The sequence below is a fragment of the Marmota monax genome, unplaced genomic scaffold (genome assembly GCF_021218885.2).
Source record: "Marmota monax isolate L192 unplaced genomic scaffold, Marmota_monax_Labrador192_F-V1.1 WCK01_AAM20220418_F8-fsc00110, whole genome shotgun sequence".
NCBI lineage: Eukaryota > Metazoa > Chordata > Mammalia > Rodentia > Sciuridae > Marmota > Marmota monax.
In genome coordinates, this window is record NW_026694633.1 from 4,296,756 (window position 1) to 4,320,394 (window position 23,639).

The following is a 23,639-nucleotide window of genomic DNA, read 5'->3' on the forward strand; positions in this document are numbered from 1 at the left end:
ACATACCCACTGCACGTGGACAGAAATCATTGATCACTTTTATATCACAAGTTTTTCCCTCCATTTCTGGACTAGAAAACAAGCAGTGTTTATCTAAGGTGTCGACTTACAGAGAAAACAGTGAAAACCAGGTTGATGGCACCAACTCCAATGGTTGCATAAACAGGTTTGCTGATTCCAGCTGTCTGAAAAATGCTGGTTGAGTAGTAGAATATCTGCAAAGTACAAACAGTTTGGCCTTAATCAGGAAGTCTCACACTCATGTCTTTAAGGCAAGAAATATTTTAGGTTATTTGTTTTTCCATGTTCCTCTAGAGCCATAGTCCCTAGAACTTCCTAAAGATTTTCTCCACCCTCTCTTTCCAGAGTAGATAACAGACTTCCTTTAGCATTTAAAGCTTTTGATTGCTTAAAAGTTCTCCTTACATTTACAGTTAGAAAACTTTGCTACTATTTTTTAAATTTGTAGACTTTTTGTTAAAGTATAACACATATAAAAACACACATAAGTGTACAACTGAATTAGTTTTAATGAATGGGTCACACCCATTCATTAATGTATAACCAGCTCTTAGATCTGGAAATGAATCATTGCACACTCTGCAGAAACTCCCTATTTGTTCCCTCATCCACTGTCCTGAAGAAATCACTCTCCCATCATCTAACGTTATAGATAAAGTTTGCCTAGTTTTGTACTTGATGATGAAACCACATAATATGTACTATTTTTTGTCTGCCTTCTTTTGTTCACAGTTACCTTTATGAGTTACCTTATTGTCATATTTGCAGACTGTTCATATCATTACTCTATAGAATTTTGTTGTATTAGCACACCACAATTTGGTTATTCAATCCACTCCTGATGAATATTTAGGCACTAAGGGTGATTATGAATAGTGTTGCTCTAAACAGTCTAACAGTCCTTTTGGTGAAATATGTAATCATACCTATGAATAGACAATTGCTGGACCTTAGGGTATGCATTTGCTCAGCTTTGGTACAAATGGCCAAACAATTTTCAAAAGAAGTTAGGACAGTTTTATGTGCTCATCATAATGTGGGAGAGTTCTGTCTTTTATGATTAATCCAGAATTTTCCACTAATCTCAGTAGGAATGGAGAAATCAATTTCACAGCCCAATAGCTTTTTAAAAAAAAATTTAGTTATGTTTATATACTTCTAATAGTCTTTTAGATCATTGTGTTATTCCTCTGTCACTTTTCCCCCACTCAACATGTCCTGTTTCTCGTTCCTCCTGCAGAGAGGACTAATGCAGGAGAACTGTGCAGACTGTTCAGTGAGCAGTGGCTATACTACTATCCTACTATTTTTAGGCTGCTCCACAGCCTCAGGGCCAACATTTTCTCAGTACCTCTTGAAGTTAAGATCCTGGGATGGAAGATGAACCAGGAAGTTCAGAAAGATTAAGTATTGTCTAGTGGATATACAGGCAGAACTGAGACAGGGGATATGAATTTGGTCTGTGAGTTCCAAAGTTGTACACAGGTAAACATCAAGATATCTTACTAGAGACTATATGAAAGAAATATTGGTTTATGAAGTGAGGTTCATCTCAGGTATCCTTTTACTTCAACAGATAAGAATTACTTTCTTTGTCTCCTCCAAGACTCTGACCATCCATTAGTACCCCTAAATTGTCTCTTGTGGATCTGGGATTGGCTCACTAGTGATAGAAACCTAATCCACATAATTTAATATCAATAGATGAGGGCATGTGATTTTCTTTATCTAATTTCTTAACAAGTGCTTACATTTTTCTTTTTCTTTTTTAAGTACTTTTTAGTTGTCAATGGATCTTTATTTTACTTATTTATATGCAGTGCTGAGAATCGAACCCGTGCCTCACACATACCAGGCAAGCACTTTACCGCTGAGCCAAAACCTCGGCCCCCTTACATTTTTCTTCTAGTGGTTAATTTAGTCTGCATGATACAAGGGTTTCTTTGTGTATTTTTTATCAGCACATTATAACTATACATAGTAGTGGGATTCACTGTAACATATTTATACATGCACACAGTGTAACAGTAAAGGGTTTAAAATCAGAACCTAAAAGTTTGATACTACCATATTTTTCAATCACATCTTATCTACTACCCTCACTCATCAATATTATGCCAACTCATTCTATTGTTTATTTTTATAGGCTGTCTTCACAAATAAAAAAGTTTCTTGATGGCAAGAAACTGTTCTTTGCATCTAGCTATCTGGCATCCTTCATTTAAATAAAAAGAACCATGGACTCCCTTTTTCCCTCACTATCAAAAATCCTAAATTTCATTCTCACCTCTGGAAGCCTCTTGTAATTTAGGGACCTTCCCCCTTTGGAAATGATGATTATTCTCCTTTTCTCTCATTGCATTTACTATGACTTTTGCCTTTTTGTCTCATCTTAATAGAAATAAATCACCATTGAGTACTGATATTTTAAAGAATTGCAACCTATTTTAGAAAAGAAAATTTTCACTTAATTTTCTGTTGTAATAACACTTGATAGCTATGTAGTAACACTTGATGTCAATGTTTTAAAGCATCCTTTAGTTATTTAAACTTTAACCTCTTTCCTTCTTAGTTCGCTTTGTGTTCTTAAATTTAGAAGATATTCTCAACTTACCCCATTGATTCCAGAAAATTGCTGAGCCGCATGCAGCATCAATGACACAATGATAGGCTGTCTGTAGCTAGAATCAGTGAAGAGCTGAATTATGGAGACTTTCTGCTCACTTGATGCTTCTTCTTTTTCTTTTTTCATCTCATTTATGTCTTTGGTGACATCATCACTTCCTCTGAGTCTTTTTAAGCCTGTTCCCCCAAATTATCAAGTTGAAACAACTCACTCAGATCAAAACAAAAATTAATTTATTTTTACTGTGTTCATGAAACAGTTATAGTTCTGCATGTCCCATTCTATTACTTTATAGCATGGGGGTTGGAAATTCTCTTTTGTTAAATTAAATCCTGCTCTTTGATGTAAAAAGGCAGAACATTTGGCTTCATCTTTTGACAGAAAACTATGATCCTCATTATCATAAAAGCATAAATCTAGGCAGTCTTTTGGAAGTCTCTGGTTAAGTCCCTTTTGTGGGCTTTAGTGCATGCTTACAGGTGTGATATGGCACACACCAGTCCTATCAAAGTGATTTTGCACATTCTTATTACATGTAATTACTGACTTCATTTGGAAGTCCCTGTTAATAATTTTGCTAGCAACCATTCATACACACTGTTTGGTGTTTCAAAAACAATAGAAAGCTGGTATTTCAAAAACAATAGAAAGAAAGAAAAAACATCTACATACTCACTTTGCTTTGCTTTTGCTTCTTCTTCCAACGTGATATAAAGATATCTGGGGCTTTCTGGACAGAAGAAGAGTAGCAGAAACTGGAGGAGGGCCCGCACAGCAGACAGGCCAAGCAGGATGTGCCATAGATCATGATTGCCCAGGATAAACTCAAGGCCAACAATCTGAGAGGATAAGGAGGAAACTTATCAGCTACACAATGCTCTGCATCTGCCTTCTACAATTTGTTGAAAAAACACATTGGCTATTCAGTAGTAATCCCTAACAGTCCTGGTTCATGTAAGCACAAGTTGGAAACCATTACATCTAATCTTAACCAAAATAGGGACAATTTACTTGGCAAATAATTCAACTGGGCTTGTTTGTATTAACTTCATTTACACATTTAGGTTGGGAATCAACCCAACTTTTAAAAAATACATTTGATATCTAAAGCAACATATGGCTATAGTCTCTAGGCAACCAGATGGAAAAATACTGTATTAAAATCATACATAATTTTGGGGCCTTGTTCCAAAGTTTTTTTTTAGAAAACATTTCTTGGGGCTGGGATTGTAGATCAGTGGTAGAATGCTTTCTGAGCATGTGTGAGGCACTGGGTTCAATTCTCAGCACCACATAAAAACAAATAAATAAAAAATAAAGGTTAAATTCTTAAAAAAAAGAATGTACAAAAAAGAAGAAAATATTTCTTTTTAAATTGCTTAGATTATTCAGCAACCCAGCTCCTTTATTCCATTATAGATAGAACGATTGCTTAGGGAAAATCAGCTTTATGAATCCTATTTCAGAGATCTTTCTGGATGATTAAATATGAGGTTCTAAAACTCCCTCTGAGGCCATAGGGTAGAAGGGAAGGAAAGAACCATCCGAACAAGAGCTCCTGTAATCATCATTTGCATGCTAGGTTTCCAAGAAAGATGATCAAAACAAAGGAAACCCATGCAGTCAAAAACATGAAGTTTCCTATTTTTTGAAATCTAAATCAAATAACTTAATTCCTGAATAGTATTGGAAGTTTCAATTCTAGTGCCAATCCCACCAAACAACTTTTAAGGAGAAAAGTCAGAAGTGGTAATAGTTTAACTTTGAGCTAAAACGCCTGTTTCTGTACCATTTTCACTATTGCTGTTAGTTATACCTAAATAATTAATCTGCTGCTAAATTACAATAATAATAATTATTATCATTATCTTCCTCTGTGCTAGTCTACCATGGAAATAGAAAGGAAAGGAGAAGTGGGTGAAGAAGAGGATGAGTAAAGTGGAGGATGAGGAGTTTTTACCTGACTAATAAGTATGCCCGTGACAATGGCTAGCTGGTGAAAAGTGCCAAGAGCACCCCTGAGCGTGGTTGGAGCAATTTCACCAATATACATTGGAACCAGCCCTGAGATTAACCCTGCATGAAACATGAATATAACAAATGTTAAAGTACACCCAGGAACATTGCAGTAACAATGATATTTGGTCTAAGTACACCCAATATCCAGACTGAAACTCCCTTCCTGCATCCCTTGGGATGAAGGGCCCTTGTCTTCAGCCAAAGACACAATTCATGCAAAACAAATTTGTTAATACAACCTTATCAATGAAGGTTGTATACCACCTTATGATGAAGGTGCAGTTGAAAATACTGTTAGAAAGAAATGCTTGGTCATGTATTTTGCAATTCTTCATGGTGTTGTCTCAGGTTTCAAAAAAAAAAAAAAACCTATCTTAATGTTTAGTTTACATCATAGTGCCTGAAGTTCTCTTGAGAAAAGAGACTGAGGAATGTTTAAATAATATTCTTAATAGACTCATGAAATTAAAGGAAGCTAGGACACCAACACGCCACCCTCACAATGGAGGTGAGAAATGATGTGCCAAGATCCCATGGTATGGAGGGTTAGCATGAGAACTACCAATCTCCACAATGTGGAAGTATGGCAAGGTCCCTGTTGGGGTGGAGAGGTAGGTGGAAGAGTTGGAAGAGTTAAGGAACTCAAGGACTCTTCCCCCAGTTGTCAGAGCAACCCAGCTCCTTTATTCCCTCTACGTATTAGGCTTCAGAAAAGATTTTATTTGAAAAAAGACTTTTGTGCTGTAAAGGAATATGAAAAATTTGATCAGTCATGTTGAAAAGGTGGCATACCCATCCAGCCATTGGCTGATTGCAGTAAAAATTAAGATCTGTCAGAAGGCAATCTCTTAGAGGTTGCCTACTGATTATCAAATGGAAGTGGATGGTCTCTGTGTGAAAGATGCTTTGGCAACTATTTTCAATGTGCATATTTAATGCTCCAAACTCTTAATATCTCCAGTGAATATTTGAATATCTGATATGGCATCTGAACTTCTGGAGAATTTTACATGTGACTATAACATGCTGCCTATTCAGCTTCAATAAGGAAAAAAAAACATTTGAGGTTGTACTATCTTTCCATAATATCTAATACTATATCTCAAGATCAAATGATACAGCTAAGTTCACAAGTCTGAAATAATATGAATCTGAAGTCAAATTATATTTCCTATAAATTTTAGCAACATTAACAGTCAGAATATTAGAAATACTTTACATACAAATTCTGTGCCCTCATCATTCCTTCCCTGCCCCGCTTGGTATTAGTGCATTGAAGGGCAACTCCAGTTTGTGAGAATAGGTTAAAACATCAGCCCAGAACCATCAGAATTAAGGATCCAATGGCCTTGAGAAATTAAATATTTGTCTGTTTTAGTGAGTGAATGTTCCTGCCTTTGTTCAAATCTCTGCTAATTTGTTGCTTCTGGACATTTGGAAAGCTGTATCCAAAAACTAGTGATTCCCATATTCAGACATGAAGTTCCTGGGAGGAGATTTATGAACTTTGCTGCTGCTTTTGCCTGATTCCCTCTCCCTACAGACACCATCTCTTTAATGCTTCACTCAGCCATGCTTGGGATCAGACAGGACTGGGGTGTATGGTTAAAGAGATGGGTACAGGTGTCTAGGTCTGGTCAGGTATGAGAAACAGAGACAGCCAGGTAGATCACAGGTCAGCACTGGGGGTCTGAGTGCAGCAGTCTTCCACTGTTTACTGCACCACAAAAGTAATAACAGCAGTTTTTGTATATTAGATTCCATGATTAGTGTTTTACATGTATTCTCACAATTACCCTGTAGGGTATATACTTTCATTCTCTTCATTTCACAGATGAAGGAACTAAGAGTCAGAGTTAAACAATTTGTCTGAGATCAGACAACTAAAGATGCTGCTATTGCGGTGTACAGGATCCTAAGATAACATCACAATTCCCATTTACTGGTCCAAAACTCACAACTCAGGACCTAACTTTATGCAATTGTCTTTCCCTCTGTGACTTAATCCTAAGCTCAAAAATGTCCCTGCAAGTTAACACATGTGCTGCACAGTGATTTTCAGAAAAGATGTATATATGTGTTTTTGTCACTTACCACAGTAGAGTCCTGATATGCTTCTTCCTGCAATTATAAGAATATGAGATGGTCCCAATTTGGAAAACCCCATCAAAAGAGCTCCAGCTAATGAGAGAATGTTTGCTACCATCAAGGCCTTGATTCTGAAATTTCATAAAGCCAGAATTACAAATTAGGCATCAAAACTTAATAAAGTTATTGGCTTCCAGAGCTTGTTGAGATTTTTTTACCTGAGTTCAATTATTTTAATTTTGCCATAAATGCTAGTTCAGAAATCTTAAACCGGTATTGTTACTTTGACTCATCTGTGGACCAACGTGTTAACAAAAGTAATATTTATGATGAGACAACCTGGGTTTTATACACTTAATCTCCACATTTTGATAGAGATGATTCACTCACAATGGTGACTAGTTTGATTTAAGATAATACTTTTGACACTTTTCCAAACAGTTAACTAAGTTTTCCAGAAATTGATTGTTTTAAGGAATAATTATCTGGTGATAGATGAATTCAATTTTGTGGTTGTAATCTATAACTTGTTTCTTTCTTTTTGTTTTCTTTCAATGTAAAGGTTTCAGTTGATGTAGATTGAAGAGGAACTTTCAAAGTCAAATTTCCTTTAGTATAAATTATTTTGATAACTAAAACATACTTTTTAAAGCTTATCATAATTATAGTTATAATTATCCTCATTTTAACACTGTACACCAGCATGTTTCCAGAATCCATGAATTAATGTCAACCAAGGTCAAATGTGTTATAAAGCTGACAACGGCAACAAAAACATCACTTTCAAAAATAATCATACAAAAATCGCACAAAAACCTTGTTCAAAGTTAAATAGCCAAAGTAAATAAAAGAATCTGACTGGTCAGTATAAAAATGTTTTTGCCATGAAGATATGTAAGCACCTTGCTGTATTCTATTTCATTGTTTCAAACTCTGATAGGTTGGCCTTTTCTAAGCAAATATATTTAACACTAAACACATTATTTTCTAGAGAGTAAAACTTTAAAATCTCATAGTGAAATGATTTCCCAACAACTATGTGATAGGCTGAATAATGTCCCTCAAGAGTTCAAGTCTCAATCCTCAGATTCTGTAAATGATACCTTATGTGGCAAAAGGGATTTTGCAAATGTGATGATGTATCTTGACATAGGGAGAGTGTCTGATTATCCAGGTGAACCCAACAATGTAATCACAAGTGACCTCATAAGAGGAAGGCAGAAGAGAAGATGATGTGATAGAAGTGGAGATTGAATTGATGCACTTCTAAGATGGAGGAAGGGGCCACTGCAAACTGGAAAAAGGAGAGGAAGAAATTCTCTCCTCTCTGAGCCTCCAGAAGAAACCATCCCAATTGATATCATGACTTTAGCCAAGTGAAACTGATTTTGGACTTCTGACCTCCAAAACTGTAAGAAAATTATTTTGTGTTGTTTTAAGTCATCAAGTTGGTGGTAATTAATTACAACAGCAATAGGAAATTAATATAAGGAAATTATTAACTATCCAAAGATAGGGAACAGTTAAAAAGAACTTGCCGGTCCCTGAGCTGCCACGTAGAAAAATAGTTAAAGGGTGTTTTTTTCTCTGCTAGACTACTGTGAAATGATTTTTCTTTTCACAAGGACAGAGAGCATGCAAATTCACCAATTAACCCTAAGAAATTATTAGCAGCTAGCTTATAGTCCACTCTGTTAGGAGGGAAAAAAGACAAAAAGTAAAACCAATAAAGTCCTGAGAAGATTTTTGATATCAGACTGTTTCTCTTCCTTACTGCAAACAGTGGTTGCTGGAACACAAAATACAATATAAATGATTTTTAATTTCTATTCAGATGTGAGAAATGGCCAAAAATAAATGAAAATAATTTCAAAAATAATCATATGAAAATCACAAAAATACATGCAGTGATTGAATCAGGGAGAAAGAAACTTAATTCTTCCTAAGTGTATTTTTTTTAAGCTCTTGCTCTGAATACTCCTGTTAGTGTTGGTTTCATTCTTATGAATGTCATCATCATCATCATTCTTGTATTGTCATAATTGTCTTTATTATCATCATCAAAATAAGGCCACATTTGTTGCCTGATGACTATATGTGAGGCATCGGGCCAAATCTTTTATATTCCTTCTCATTTAATCCTCATAATAATGCCATGAAGTAGGTATATATTCCCCCATCCCATGTTGCAGATGGTAGAAAACGGTCTTAGAGAACCTAAGCAACTTGGTCATTTTCATACTAATATTAAGTGACAGAGCTGAACCTGATCTGTGCAACACCAAGGGTTAATGATGCTGCAATTTAATAAATTCCTGTGTGTGTGTGTGTGTGTGTGTGTGTGTGTGTGATGCTGGGGACTGAGCCCAGGCTCCCGGACATAGCAAGCACTCTACCTTGGAGCTATCCCTCCTGCCCTATGAGTTCTGTTTGCTGTGTATGCCTCCCTTGACTATGGTAGTGTGGATTGCATAGACCATGTATTGCCCAAAACACTTTTCTCCTACTTAAAAGGTAAGTGCACAGTCTTTGGAAAAATTGACCTTGCAAACCCAGTCTATAAAATGTTGGTCTATTGACTACTACACAGTTTCAGGGAAAAACTTTTTTTTTTAAGCTATAATGGAAGGAAAACATTTTTATTTACTTACTTTTAACTAGTAGAGAAATCATCCTAGCAACACTTTTATTCATGCCATTTCTCAGTGACTTTCCCCAGGGGAAAAAAAAAAACTTTCACAAGAGATACTGAACTCTTTTATCTTAATTTTTAAGTTGAATTTATGAGATTCATGACTGTTTTTCAAAGAAGATGATTTTTTTATTGTGCTGGAAGAAGTTTCAATTTCCTTATAATAGGTTATTTAATAAATGGTCATTTGATATGGTTATGACTATTGTTGATGCTAAATCTTGGCTTCAGAGGATATGCATCCTGGCTTTATTGCTAGGCCACTGGTTACATGTTTCAGGGTAAGTCACTAGGCCTGTGAGAATCTCATCTCTGAATATAGGAAGGGTTTAATTTTTCCTTTAGGAATGGGAAGTAGCTCCAATTGATTTGTTCATATTTTAAAATTTAATTTTGCTCAGTTTGATTTGACTTATAAATAATCTAGAAAATTCTCCATTTACTGTTTAAGCCAATCTGATGCAATTTGAAATGACTCTTACTTTTGTGTGTGTGTGTGTGTGTGGTATTGGGAATTGAACCCAGGGGTCTTATCATTTGAGCTACATCCCCAGACCTTTTTATCTTCTATTTTTTTCTTTTGAGACAAGGCCTCACTAAGTTACTGAGGTTGGCCTTGAATTTACAATCCTCTTTGCCGAAACCTCCCAAGTCCCTGGGATTACAGGCATGTGCCACTGTGCCCCGGCTAATTTTTAGCATTTTTTTAAATGATGAAAGGCAATTTATTTATTCTGTTGTGTACATAATCTGTTTTCAACCAAATACCAGTACATTGATAAAAATGTAAGAAATTGAAGGAGACTCCAATTTAAGCAATAAAACTTGAGTTACCATGATGCCCTTTACTTGAGAAAATGTCTTACAGTGTTATTATATAAAATTCTAGTGTAAGAGGAAGAAATCACAATTAAATAACTAGAAAACTAAAGACTCTAATTTATAGTAGCAAAATTAGAAATACTAAATAATTTGTAATTCAGAATTATTAAGTTAGTCATCTATATTTTTATTTATACCTTTAGAAGTTTTTGCACTTCCTAAATTTTCCAAATTTGGCATGTATTATTATTACTATTATTATTATTATTTTGGTATTGGAGATTGACCCAAGGGTGCTTGAGCTACATTCCCAGCCCTTTAAAAAATATTTTTATTTAGAAACAGGGTCTTGCTAAGTTGCTTAGGGCCTCACTAATTTGCTGAGGCTGGCTTTAAACTTGTGATCCTCCTGCCTCAGCCTCCTGATCTGTGTATTATTTTTATTATAAGAATAAAAGATAATTAATACACAAAATATGGGCTCAAAGAGCAGGAAATAAAGCTAAAGAAATATCATTTGATTTTCTAATCTTATTTCCTTCCTATATGGTAGGAAAACCCCAGCAGCTATAGTATATCCTCTGTCTCAGTGAAGCTTGAGGGTAAAGGAGTTTCACAGATATTTTCCATGCAAAATGTCTAATAGAAGCCAGAATTGAGAAATGTTCCATCTTGCTTCACTCGGGTCCAGACTTTGAGATAGCAGTAGCCAAAGCAGCAGCTCGAAACTCATGCCAAGTACACAGGGTTACTGGGAATCAGGAATGTTGACTTGACCTTAGGACTTGACTAAACCAAAAGCCAAGTTCTAATTTACAAATGAAAAAACTGATGTTTGAGAAACGATATGATTTGGTGAAGCATACAATGGACTCTCAGTTTAAAGATTCCCATCTAGGCTGGACGTGGTGATGCGTGCCTGTAATCCCAAAGACTTGGGAGGCGGTGGCAAAGAGATGGCAAGTTCAAGGCCAGCCGCAGCAACTGAGTGAAGCCCTAAGCAACTTATCAAGACCCTGTCTCAAAATTTGAAAGGGAGACTGGTGGTGCTGAGAATATGGCTCAGTGATTGACCACCCCCTGGATTCAATTCCCAGTTTAAAAAAAAATCCAGTTTAAGCTCTTCTTCTAAGTTCCCGAGGTAACCATTATGCAATGGTTTTCTAGTATGTTCTATAACTTACAAAGCCAGAGTATCAAAGTAGTTATCTAGAAATACACAATAAATTGACTTTTGCTATTTTGACTACATAATTAACTAGATAATTGCAGGAACATTGTCTGCTGATTTGGTCTAACACTGACCTGCTTCATATGTTTATGAGTTGAGAAAACAACTCTAAAACTACTCCATAAAAGAAAGATGGCATCTTTCAAAAAAAAAAAAAAATCTAACACCTCCAAGATACTAAAGTTTTTGCATTTTTACATATTTATGAATTTATGCCCACCTTCCAAGCTTGTCCCCAAGCCATCCACCAAAAAATGATGCAATCATTCCACCAACTGCAAAGCTGGACACAGACAGGGACCAGAGCATGGTGATTAGGCCAGCAGATGCCATAGCCTCTTCCCCAGCTGGTACTAGGTTCGCTGGGTATGTGACTGTGGGCAGTGCTTCTGTGCTGTTGACAGCATAGTTGTTGGTAGCCTTTCGGTCATCCAGTGGAATCCCCAAGACATGTCTATAATGGGATATTATTATCTGAGAAAATAAAATAAAGAAAAGTTAATTCAATATTTTAAACATTCTATATACTTTGTTTGATTTTTTTCATTAAAATATTAGGTATTTAAACAGGACCATTCCATTAATAAACATGGCTAGATGTATTTACGTTGATCATACCTTATAAAACAGAGGCCACCAGGAACCAGGCAGGGACAGATAGATGAGTGAAGGAGGCATGGTACCTGGTGACTAGAGTCCTGAAGGTGCATATCCACCCCCCCACCTCCCCCACCCCCCACCCCTGGGCTAGAATAGGGAGTGTGGGCTTGTGGAATGGTAGCATTTCCTCCACCTAAAGGAGGAAGCTAAAAGTTTAGTCTAGTGTTGGATGACCTTTAATTTTTTTAACGGAAATCAGAATTCTAGTTTTTTTTATATTAAAAATTTCAGGTTTTAAATGCTGGCAACTCTTTAAATATTGAAAATATTCTTCAAGTTAAAAGATGTGTTTACACCAGAATTACTTCTGCACAGCAGGATTTAAATTAACTTAAATACTGAAATAGAAACATAAAAGAAAAATGATTAGGGAAGATAAGATGAGGGTCAAAAATAAAGTTGGTACTACACAAAATTAAAACACTAGGTATTGTATCCTTGGGAGAATTGAGTTATAAATTTAGCAGTTAACTTGTAGGTGGTCAGTGCAGAGGAAAACAATCAGGCATATGATTAATGAATTACAAAGAAAAACATATCCTAGTGGGCCCTGAGAAGGTACAAAGACTGAAGAAAGTTTGAACTGTGGGTCCTCATAGAGTTCAGTGTGTAACAGAAGGAACGATGTTCAAAACTAAATTTTACAGAGCCATATTTTATAATGTGCTTTGGTAGAGACAAATATGGTACCAAAGAAAAATCATGTAGAAATATATCCTTCAGGTCATCTTTCTCCCATGTCATTTTTCTTGCTGATTAGATCACTATTCAGCCATAGTGAGCTGGGGGTCCTCTCTGACAGTTCCTAGAATGTAGTTGCTCTGTATTACCAGTTATAAGGAAAGTCCTGTTTGGTAAAGCCACCTGAGTGAAGAAGAGAATCATTAGATGGCTGCCTTACATGGATAACATGCCATTTAAAAAAAAAAAAAGGCTGGAAGGAAATATTCAGAATGTTCTTAGCAGTTTGCTCTATAACATAGAATTATGGATGATTTTTTTCATATATTTTCTGTACTAGGAATCTGTAGTTTTAGAATTATAAAAAATATGACTTTAAAATACATTCCAAATATCATTCAGCTAATGAAGAAATAGAGGACCTAAATGCCCATTATTATTAATGGTGTTTAAGCAGCTCTTTAAACACAGAGGGGTTTGTCAAGAAGGCACTAATCTGATAAATTAGAAGGGTCCCTGTTTTAGGCTGGGGTTGTGGCTCAGTGGTGGAGCACTTGCCTAGCATGTGTGAGGGCACTGGATTCAATTCTCAGCACCACATATAAATAAATAAGCTAAACATTCGTTGACAGCTAAAAAATGTTAAAAAAAAATAATGGTCCCTGTTTTTCAGCTCTGACTCAGGAGAGTCAGAGAGATGGGAGATTGAGAGATGGGAAATCTTAGCCTAATTTTCATTCTAAGACTGGAGAGGATGGTTAAATAAGATGTAAAAAGGTCTTCCATAAAAATTGAAGTTCTACCAATTTCTCTTTTGAAGTCATGGTAATGTGGAACTGAATTTTAGAAAGCTTCCTAAATTGACACTTGTTATCACCCAAGAAAAAAAGATAAGAGGGGCTGGGTCTGGGGCTAAGTGGTAGAGGGCTCGCCTAGCGTGTGCAGGACGCTGAGTTCGGTCCTCAGTGCTACATAAAAATAAAATAAAGGTATTGTGTTCAACTACAACTAAAACAATTTTTTTTAAAAAAAAGAAAGAAAGAAAAAAGATATAAGCCCCGTCTGTTGACCCCCAGTATTATTCTCTGGACCTTACCATAGCGAGGCTGCCATACTCATGATGGGATGTGGTACCTAATGGGGACACATCTTGGTTTTTGTTTGTTTGTTTGTTTTGGTACCGGGGATTGAGCCCAGGGGCACTTAACCACTGAGCCACATCCCCTAATTGGGGACACATCTTTTGGCCAAAGGAGAAGCTCTTTTCAGGTAATGGATTGTACCCTATACATTACACACATTCACAACTGGTAGTGTCGAATTTTTCTTGAAGTTCTGTGCTATAAGAGAAGCAAATGAAACATGGTGGATTCACATGATGTTCAGTTTTCATAACTCCACCTTATACCACCCTCTCCCAGGTGTGCTCCCTCTCTCTCTCTCTCTTCCTCCCTCCCTCCCTCTCCATTATTCACTTAACACTTTTTTGAGCACCTTCTTTATGTTAACTATTGTGCTTGACAATAATGACAGAGGGGGATAAAGTTCTGGTCCCCTCCTTGCCCCCTTTTGTAGGCTATGGGACCTTGAGAAAAATCTTATTTTCTGATATTCTCTAGATAACTGAGTAGAGATGTAAAAAAATAATGAGAAAACTGTAGAAATTACCTGATATACATTTTTAGTTACCAGGAAAATACTCATCGTGGAGAAAATCCAAACTTTGTTGGATTTTTTCACTCTGGTTCTAAAATTTTGTATTATTTTATATTGAATAACCCATGGGAGGCAGGAAGGAAGGAAAGGACTGTAATCTTTTTAGTGTTAGGGCTCCTAAAGGTTATAATCTGGCCTGGCAACCGGCCTAATAAAGTTGTTGGGAGGCTCCGTTGGGGACAGTTGAAGTACCTGATGCAGTAAGTGTCCAATAAAGGTTCACTGAGTGAAACATAGCCTTCTGCTGTTTTCGTTATTCTCTGGCATTTTTCATTCATGTATGGATGAGAGCTCTGAAGAATGCTGCAATAAACTCTTTTTCAAAAAATATCCTGGGCATGTGGTACTCTAGTTAGAGATTTCTATGAGCTCAGCGATTAGCAGAACCAGAGATCAAGAATTAGTTTCACTCTTTCTGGGAGGATTGTTAACTGGAGAGTCAAGGCCAACTTATCAGCTTTGGAACCATGCACATTGTACTTGGCAGGCCAGGATTACCCTGTGTCTACCACGTGGACACACTTTATCTTATACATGGGGAATATGTGATACTCTCTGGACATGAGGAACTCATAGGACATAGGACATGCCCCCAAAAGAACTTGTGTATGTTTCACTTGCCTCTTGAGGTGCATTGATCACACCAATGTCATACCCAAACTGGAAGGAACTCAGGGCAGCAGTGAAGACAGCAAAAATCAAAGTTCCAGTGATCTGTGGGATGAAACACAGAGTTGGGAAACAGCAGGCAGTTTCAGCTCCTCATCATCCCATCAGGCTGCAGTGTGGGCCTCTCAATGGCTCCACAGGCTGGTTCTTTCCCCTCGGTATCCACTATGCACTTTGGCAGGGTAGGGGTTATTCACAGGAGAATGTGAAAACCATTTATCTTTTCTTACACTTCTAGAACTGAAAAAGGTTTGGAATGGCTTTTCCCAGGGGAGGAACCAAACATCTTTTTCCTTACATATATATTTTTTAGAATTCAGAATCTGAACTGAGAACTAGACTTTGCTGAAGAAAAAAAAATTTCCAAGATGGAAACATTTATGTTGTTGGGAGAAGTTACATACAATGAAGGGACAGGGAGCTCTCTGGACACTGCCATGGTACAGAAACACTTCAGCCCTCATATAAGAGGCATCAACTAGCCTCATTGTGATCTACCTTAAAGGATTTGCATCTAATTGAGCCTAGAGTCAGGGGCTCAAGCTATATTGTTTCTCCCCAACTCCATGAAGCTATTACAGAGCATTTTCATCTCCATCAACCTATAATTATATATCTAACCAACTATAGGAAAATTATATGATACATGCAGATTCACATTTGTGGGTAATGGAAAAAATTGTAGAAAGAATTTTGATGTTATTCAATGACAAATGTCAAATAGATTCAGATACATCCTGGTACATATGTCAGATACATATATACTGTATAGCAGTCAAAAAGAATATAAATGTAAAAATCCTTTAAAATGTTAGTAAATAGTAAGGCATGGTGGTGCACATCTGTAATCACAGCTACTTGGGAGGCTGAGGCAGGAGGATCACAAGTTTGAAAGCAGCCACAGCTACTTAGCAGGATCCTGTCTCAAAAATAAAGAATATAAAGGGCTGGGATGTAGCTCAATAGTAGAACACTCCTGGGTTCAGCACTCAGTACCATTAAATAATAAATAAATAAAGTGATTGTATGCAATAATTTATTTTTAAGTGGTAAAAGAAGTTGTTGATCATATGAATGTTTTAATAAAAACCTTAAACATGAATATTCTTTGATTTGTGAATGTTGCATAGAATATTTTCTTGAAGAATAAGATGATAATCTTTGAGAAGGAATGTTACATGTTCTTTTATTTATATTATTAGATATTTTATAGAGAAAATATTTGATATATTTAATTATATAATTTAAATTTTTAAATAAAAAGCATGGGTTATAATAGGCACATTGTTGGATGAAGGAATGAATCATGGATTCCAGTTTCCAGTTTTTTACTTCAGTGATATATGACTCAACCCACTTCCTCAATAGGAGCTTTGGTTTTGTCTAAATTGTAGGATGATTATAAATCTCCCCACTCAGGCATGAAGTATAGCTTAGTAATCAGGACCTTGATTCCCTGATAAAGCTGGAAAAGTTATGGAGTCTGGTGGCTCTAAAACCAGACCCCTACTTGGAGAGCTTGTTATGTATGTAGCTTCCAGAGACTTACCCAGACTTTCTGCTGGATTGGAATCTTAAATTGGGGTTGGGAATCTGCAGGTTTACAAAACTCCCTTTCTTTTCACTAATTGTAGGTGGCATCTCTATAGACTTTCCCTCCCAACAACTTCCTTCTCTGAAAGATTTCAAAGCTGACCCAAAGTATATGATTATAATATAATATAATATACACACATACCATATTATATATACTATGTTTACTAGAAATAACTAGTATATATTATATCTAAAGTATGGGCATGGACACACACTATATGGTAACAGGATTATGAAAAACTTTGAACTATCTGCTAAAATGTAATTATACATCTAGAACCCAGTGGCCAGACAGACAAAGCTAAGATAGGGTACCATTGACTTGCTTGGTGTTTCCTCCTCAAATTCTTTTCCCCTCCAGAGTACTAGTTATCACAGCAGTGAGGGCGCCGGGGACCTGGGAAGGGCTTCAGCCTCCCTCTGTCACGTTCTATCACTCCAGTCTGGACAGCGTGGTGTGAGGCACAGTGCAGACACAGCTTCTGCGTCTAATGCTGAGTATCCATGTTTACTGTATGCCTGCTCACTGCTCTGGGTGGGTTATCTCAAGTACTCCTTGTGATTTCTATTGCTGCTCTAACAAATTACCACCAACTCAGTGGTTTAAACAGCACAAACTTATTTATCTTACAGTTCTGTAGGTCAGCAGTCCAGTACGCATCTCAGCAGATTAAAATCAAGGTGTTAGCAGGCTATGTTCCTTCTGGAGGTTGTAGAAGAAAATGTGGGTTGATGGTAGAATTCAGTTCCTCATGGTTGTAGGACTGACCTGTATAGTTTTCATCCTCAGCTGTGAGCTGAGGGCCATTCTCAGCTGCAGAGGCCACCATAGTCTTTTGGCTAATGGTGGCCTTCCTCCATCTTCACAACCAGCAATGGCAGGTCCAGTTTTCATGTTGCATCGCTCTGATGCTGAAAACAGTCAGGAAAGTTCTTCCCTTTTAAGAATGCATGGGATTAGATTTGATCTATCTGGACAATCCAGGAAAATCTCCCCATCTTTAAGGTCTGTAACCTTAATCACATGTGCAAAGTACATTTTGCCTTCTATGTGACCTGACACTAGACTTGGTCCAAGAAAGTTTTGCTTATGATAGGGAAAATTTTCTGAAAACTACTAAGTCTGAAAAAGCTCCATCAACCTTCATCCAATCACTCTGATGTTCAGGAGTTTGACAGGATATGTACATAAAAAGAAAATAATGAGAACTTAGAGAGGAACTTACTCCATCCAGAATCTGTAATCTTAATAACCCTGTATAAGGAATTGGTGATATAATTTCAAGTATGAGCAAGTGTATATTGAAAGGGCTAGCTGTATAAAGGCCACAACCTAGTAAGTGGCAGAAGATCTTCAAGTCTTTTTCTCTAAAGTTCTTCATAGACTACAAGATATTCAGCTGGAACTTCTAAAAGCTTACCTTTACATAGAGCTCAATAATTTTATTTTTATTTATTTTTTATTATTAGTTGTTCAAAACATTACAAAGCTCTTGACATATCATATTTCATACATTTGATTCAAGCAGATTATGAACTCCCATTTTTACCCCGTATACATATTGCAGATTCACATTGGTTACACATCCACTTTTTTACATACTGCCATACTAGTGCTGTTATATTCTGCTGCCCTTCCTATCCTCTACTATCCCTCCTCCCCTCCCCTCCCCACCCAATAATTTTAAATTAGAGAAACAAAGTCCCATATCCATGTAAAATATGTTGCAGGATAAATGTGGAAGGTTAGATTAAGCAAGAAGCTGAACCATAACATAAAACAAAACATGGTATGTGTTTTGTAGCTTACAAGTCAGATGGTGTCTGTCCAGAAAAAAAAAAGTAGATGTGGATTTTATAAAACTAAAAAAGAGCCAGGTGTGGTGGCACATGCCTGTAATCCCAGTGGCACAGGAGGCTGAAGCAGGAGGATCGTGAGTTCTCAGCAATGGTGAGGCGCTTAACAACTCAGTGGGACCCTGCCTCTAAATAAAATACAAAATAGGGCTGGGGATGTGGCTCAGTGGTTGATTGCCCCTGAGTTCAATCCCCAGTGCCCCACCTCAAAAAAAAAATAAATAAAACCTAAAAAAGAGTGCTAACTGGCTTCTATCATCCCAAGCCTCAGTTTCTTTGAGTATGAATCATATATGATAATAGTTAATGCATAGGATTACTGTAAAAACTAAAGAAAAACAATCTGGTCTTTCTTTAAAGAAACAAGTGCATCTTTAATTACATTATCATTTCATTAATTGCTTTTGCCACACAATCATGTGCTAACTTTTTATATATTACCAATAATCTTCACAATAATACTATAAATCCGTTGAAGTATTCCCAATTTACAGCTGTGGAAAATAGGGTCAGGGAAGATTAAGGGGCATGCCTCCCACCACATTTCGTGTGTGACAGACACCCTACTATGGGACTCTGAGCTGAGGTTCTTAACCCTCACTGTTAAGCAAAAGAGTAGATTTTCCGGCAACAGTAGATTCACTATGTAGGGAACACAATTTTATGCACTTTCCTCTAAACTACATGCTTCCAAGAGCCAAAGCCAAAGTGATCTTGCACCCAACTTTGGAAAAGCCCAGGGACTTCTCAAGCTACAGAATATTCAGGTTGAAAAAGAGCATAGAGAGCAGTGGATTTTTATCTATTCTCCCAGTTCTGCTGAAGAAACTGAAGTTCCAGGCCATGCCCCTTGTCTGAGTTCTATGCACACTCAGGTCACATCTAGAGCTGCACCCTAGGGCTCCTGACCCACAGTCCGGTGATTATCCTACCCATTTCAAACACTGGGTGGATTCATGAGGCTGAAAACATTGTTCTTCAAATAGGTTCTCATTCTTTGTGGGGTCTGTTATTATTAGGCAATTCCTTGGTTCTCAAGGAGAGTCCTACAATCTAATTGATAATCCCCTAAGGGAATTTAATTATACTTCTAAATGAACCCTGATCATCTGCTTTATGCCTGACTCTATGTGAGGCACATTGCAAATATCCTCCAAATTTTAATTATTTAAATATAACCTTCATGATTTTTGCCCAAAATACATTCCATCTACATAGTTATTAGTTGAATATTCATCTTTATATGATCTTTAAAGTTCCTATTACCTTAGCTTTATCGTGGGCTATAACACCAATAAAATAATGACATGCTAACTATTCTTTAAACTCACATTATATAGACAATTATTATCATTAAAAAATTGTCATTTAAGGCGCCTTTCTACTACTATCATTTAATTATTCTCAAAACTAAAGTACTAGGACAATCCCTGAATAGGGCATATTATATCCCAATATGTTCTTATTTTATCATAGTATATAAAAACCAAAAGCTCAATTGAATAACTTAACCCAAGTCACACAGCAGGGAGGCAGATCTGCTAACACCTGATCTGAACCTGGCTGACTCCAGAACTTCTGCTCCACACCGTGCCACTTACTGACAGGCAGGACTGCTCAGCAGAGCAAGTGTGATCAGGTCAGAGCTTAAAGGTCCTACTCTAACACAGGCACAGGTTTATCAGCTGTATGACTGTGTACGGGGTGGATGGGTTTGGTGGGGCAAACTTATAAGGAATCAAGAGTGTACATCCCTTAAAATTTTTTATTGTGAAAAGCATCATATCTACAGAGAAGATGAACTAGTAATGCAGTTAACACTCCATAGTCTTCACCTATATTCACCAGTGGTTAACATTTACATTCATTTAACTCTCACTGTGTGTGTGCGTGTGCATGTTTGAACTATTTATAAATAAGCTGCAGTTATTTCTGTCATCTCATTACTAAATATTTCAACAAGTACTAAAAACAAAGCCACCTTCCTACATGATTGCAACACTATTATCACCTCCAAGAATGTACTATTGACATGTTCATATTAACTAAGGTAGAGTCCACATTCAAAAATTTCCAGCTATCCCCATTTGTCCCACACAGCTGTTTTCTTCTTCCATGACCTAAGGTCACATGTCGCATTTCATTGTCCGTTCTTCTTAGTCTCTTTTAACCTAAAACAGTCCTTCCACCTCTTTGGTCTTTCATGCACTGACATTTTTGAAAATTCTAGATCAGTTTTCATGGTTGTATTCAGGTGAATCTATCCTGTGTGGAGAGAGTCACATTCCTTCAGCAAGGTGGTTATGCAGAATTACTTGAAAAAAGTTATGCGGACTAGTCAGAAAACAGCAATGTCCTTAAAACCCCAGTGATTGAATAAGAAACTGTTTGTTTGCTTTTTTAAAGCGGTCAAATTAATGATCAATTGGCCAAGTAAAGGGAAATAGCCTTGATCTGTGGTAGCTTCACCCAACATCCCCAAACCCTCTTACTGACTTGAACAGATTCTCCTATTCATTTCCTCAAAGACAGATTCAAAGAGAACCTGGTGCTGCTTTACCTTATCTTCTGTCATTGTACTGGGCTGGAGTCCTCTTCTTAATTCCAGGTCCCGTGTTGAGTGTGTAGTGACAGCCCCTGCCTGAATGTCCAAGCTCTAGTTATACATTGTAGGAGGAGGAGCAAGGTGAGGGAGGAGCAGGGCTACCTCAAACCAAGAGTCCAAGTCTAATCTTCCCAACAGAGGCTGAATATTGATGGAAGCTAATCAATAAATCCTTTGCCTCAGCGACCTGGGGCAATACCTTTGTTCCATCAGGAAAGAAAATGGGCACAGATCTTTTTAGGAGTAAGTTACAAACCAGAGGTGATCACATGTGTTAAGTATGGCAATTATGGGGATCAGGAGAAAGGAGGAATCTGTGGGGTCTTGTGTAGAAGCTGGAATATGCTGGGCTGTCATGCTGTGTTATGGGGATGACAAAGACAGGGACATGGGAGGCAAATACACTCCTCTCTATGGAGAACCAGTACTGTGGAGTTTGGGCTGGGTGGCCAGAGGCTGTTACAGACTTAAACAGTACTTGAATGAGCTTCAGAGAGTAAAGGGCTTGGGTTTGAATCTCAACACTTTATTGATGGTGACCTTAAACAAGTGGCTTCTTGTGACTTTTCTGTATGTACCTTTAGTTTCTTTACCTGATAAAATGGAAATAACAGAACACACACTTTATTGGGGGGGGGGGGTTAAATGAGATAATATATGAAAGTGTTTGGCACACGGTTTGGTTCAGCAAATGACAAAAGTTGTTGTTATTACTATTATTATTATTACTGATTCAGTATATGTCAAGATGCATTTTCTGGAAGTGACAGTTCAGCATTCTCAAATAAATCTGCTCATGTATCTTTTCTTGGGTCTATGTCACAGAGGTATCCTCTGTGATATAAGCAGATACCAAAATAGATTAAGCTTTAACTGTGCAGGCAACTAGGGTCACTGGGGCTCAAATGAAACCAGTTTGCAGCAAAGGAAATATAACAGCAGCAAAAGAAGGGGCACTATGAAAAGCCAGGGACGAGAAAGTAAGGGGATAGAGAAAACTCAAGATGTCTTTTTTTTCCCCCACATTCTTTCTTTTCTTTCACTTTTTCAAGGTGACACACACCTGCATGTTTAGTTTCTGAAGGTGAATAATTTTAAATTTAAACCACAATCTTTAATGGAGCCCAGCACAGCTCTGAAGTTGCATGACATAAATAAGCTGCAGCCTCCTCTGGCTCAGAGTTTATGATGGGTAAGGTCAGATGTATGTAAACACAAACACACAATATAATAATTTCTTAGTGGAAAAGCATGAACGCACGTAAACAGTAATGACAATCTTTATTGAGTTCTTGCTCTGTGCCAGGTGCTACTCTCAGCACTGACGTGGACTAGTTTGTCTACTAGGAGGTCCTCTAGTTGGTAGAGCAAAGCTTTGACACAGCTTTCACAGCACTCAGGTAAGGGCACTGACTTTCGTACCAGTTTCTCGGGTGATGCACAGGCTTCAATGTCACAGCGGTCTGCAATCAGAAGAGGTTCTTCGGCAGTCGTTTTCCCAGCGGCAAAATACCGCAAGAAAGAGGGTTGTGGGGTCGTAACAAATACAGTTATCCTCTGCTGTCTACCTATCTTAGTCTTTGGAACTCTCCTTTTAAGTTTGCCGGAGCGCAGCGCGAGGCAGATGAGCCCGTGACTTCCTGGGCTAAGTCCTTGCGGGCACCTCGGGGCTGCGCAGGGAAGTAGTCTCCTCTCTCATTGGCTGCGCCACCTGCCACTCATCTCGAGCCACGCTGACCGGCTTCTTCTGGTTTAGTCCGGGCTTCTCTTGTTCTGCTCTTGCTCAGAAACGAGTAACGTCTATAGTATTTACGGATGGGCTAAAACTATCTCCCGCGTAGAGGTCCAGGGGTCGCACCCGTTCTGCTGACTGACTTGGCTCTGGGAGAACTGGTATTTGATTCCATTCCTGGAGAACTGGCCTTCGCACTCACCCTAGGAGCTGCAGGTCCTATCAAGTTGGTGTTTCCAGTTTCTTGGCTGTGAGATAAAGTCAGGCTGTGGGTACTGAGCTGTCGTGATGGGGTCTACTCAGCGAGTGTCCAGAATCACCCAAGAGACCCGCGGGGCTGGGGAAATCAGTTCTTTTGACTTCACACTTTTAAATCTTTCAGGTCACATCCTAACTACTTCATTGATTAACTTTAGCAGATGCCAAAAGTTCTAAGTGGTGACGGCCAGAGAGGAGACCCACCACACCGTTTCTCCCCATTGTTATCCTTCCTTTCAGTAAAATCAGAGTGGTTTCTTCGCTAAAATAGGAGGAAAGAAAATGAGCCTGCTGCATTCCTTTCTGATTGGGGGAAAGTGTGCCGTAAGGTAGAAAGGGTCTCTTTGGACCTAAATCAGTGAGTTT

General features: G+C 37.7%; 1 protein-coding gene across 3 annotated transcripts in view; it reads right to left on the reverse strand.

Annotated features, from left to right (window-relative positions):
- Slc2a2 (solute carrier family 2 member 2) overlaps positions 1-21,383 on the reverse strand; it is a 37,589-nt gene extending 16,206 nt beyond the window's left edge. The window contains exons 1-9 of one of the 3 annotated variants that reach the window (XM_046422909.2): positions 21,239-21,344; positions 17,591-17,759; positions 15,178-15,270; positions 11,720-11,973; positions 6,761-6,885; positions 4,608-4,723; positions 3,324-3,486; positions 2,636-2,823; positions 111-215 (exon numbers count right to left, since the gene is read on the reverse strand). In XM_046422909.2, the coding sequence (XP_046278865.1) occupies positions 111-215; positions 2,636-2,823; positions 3,324-3,486; positions 4,608-4,723; positions 6,761-6,885; positions 11,720-11,973; positions 15,178-15,270; positions 17,591-17,716 (1,170 nt within the window). In that variant the 5' untranslated portion in view covers positions 17,717-17,759; positions 21,239-21,344. Of the gene's footprint in view, positions 1-110; positions 216-2,635; positions 2,824-3,323; positions 3,487-4,607; positions 4,724-6,760; positions 6,886-11,719; positions 11,974-15,177; positions 15,271-17,452; positions 17,478-17,590; positions 17,760-21,238 lie in introns of those variants that run through there. The other 2 variants (XM_046422911.2, XM_046422910.2) reach the window with 2 other exon arrangements.
- Between the last annotated feature and the right edge of the window lie 2,256 nt (positions 21,384-23,639).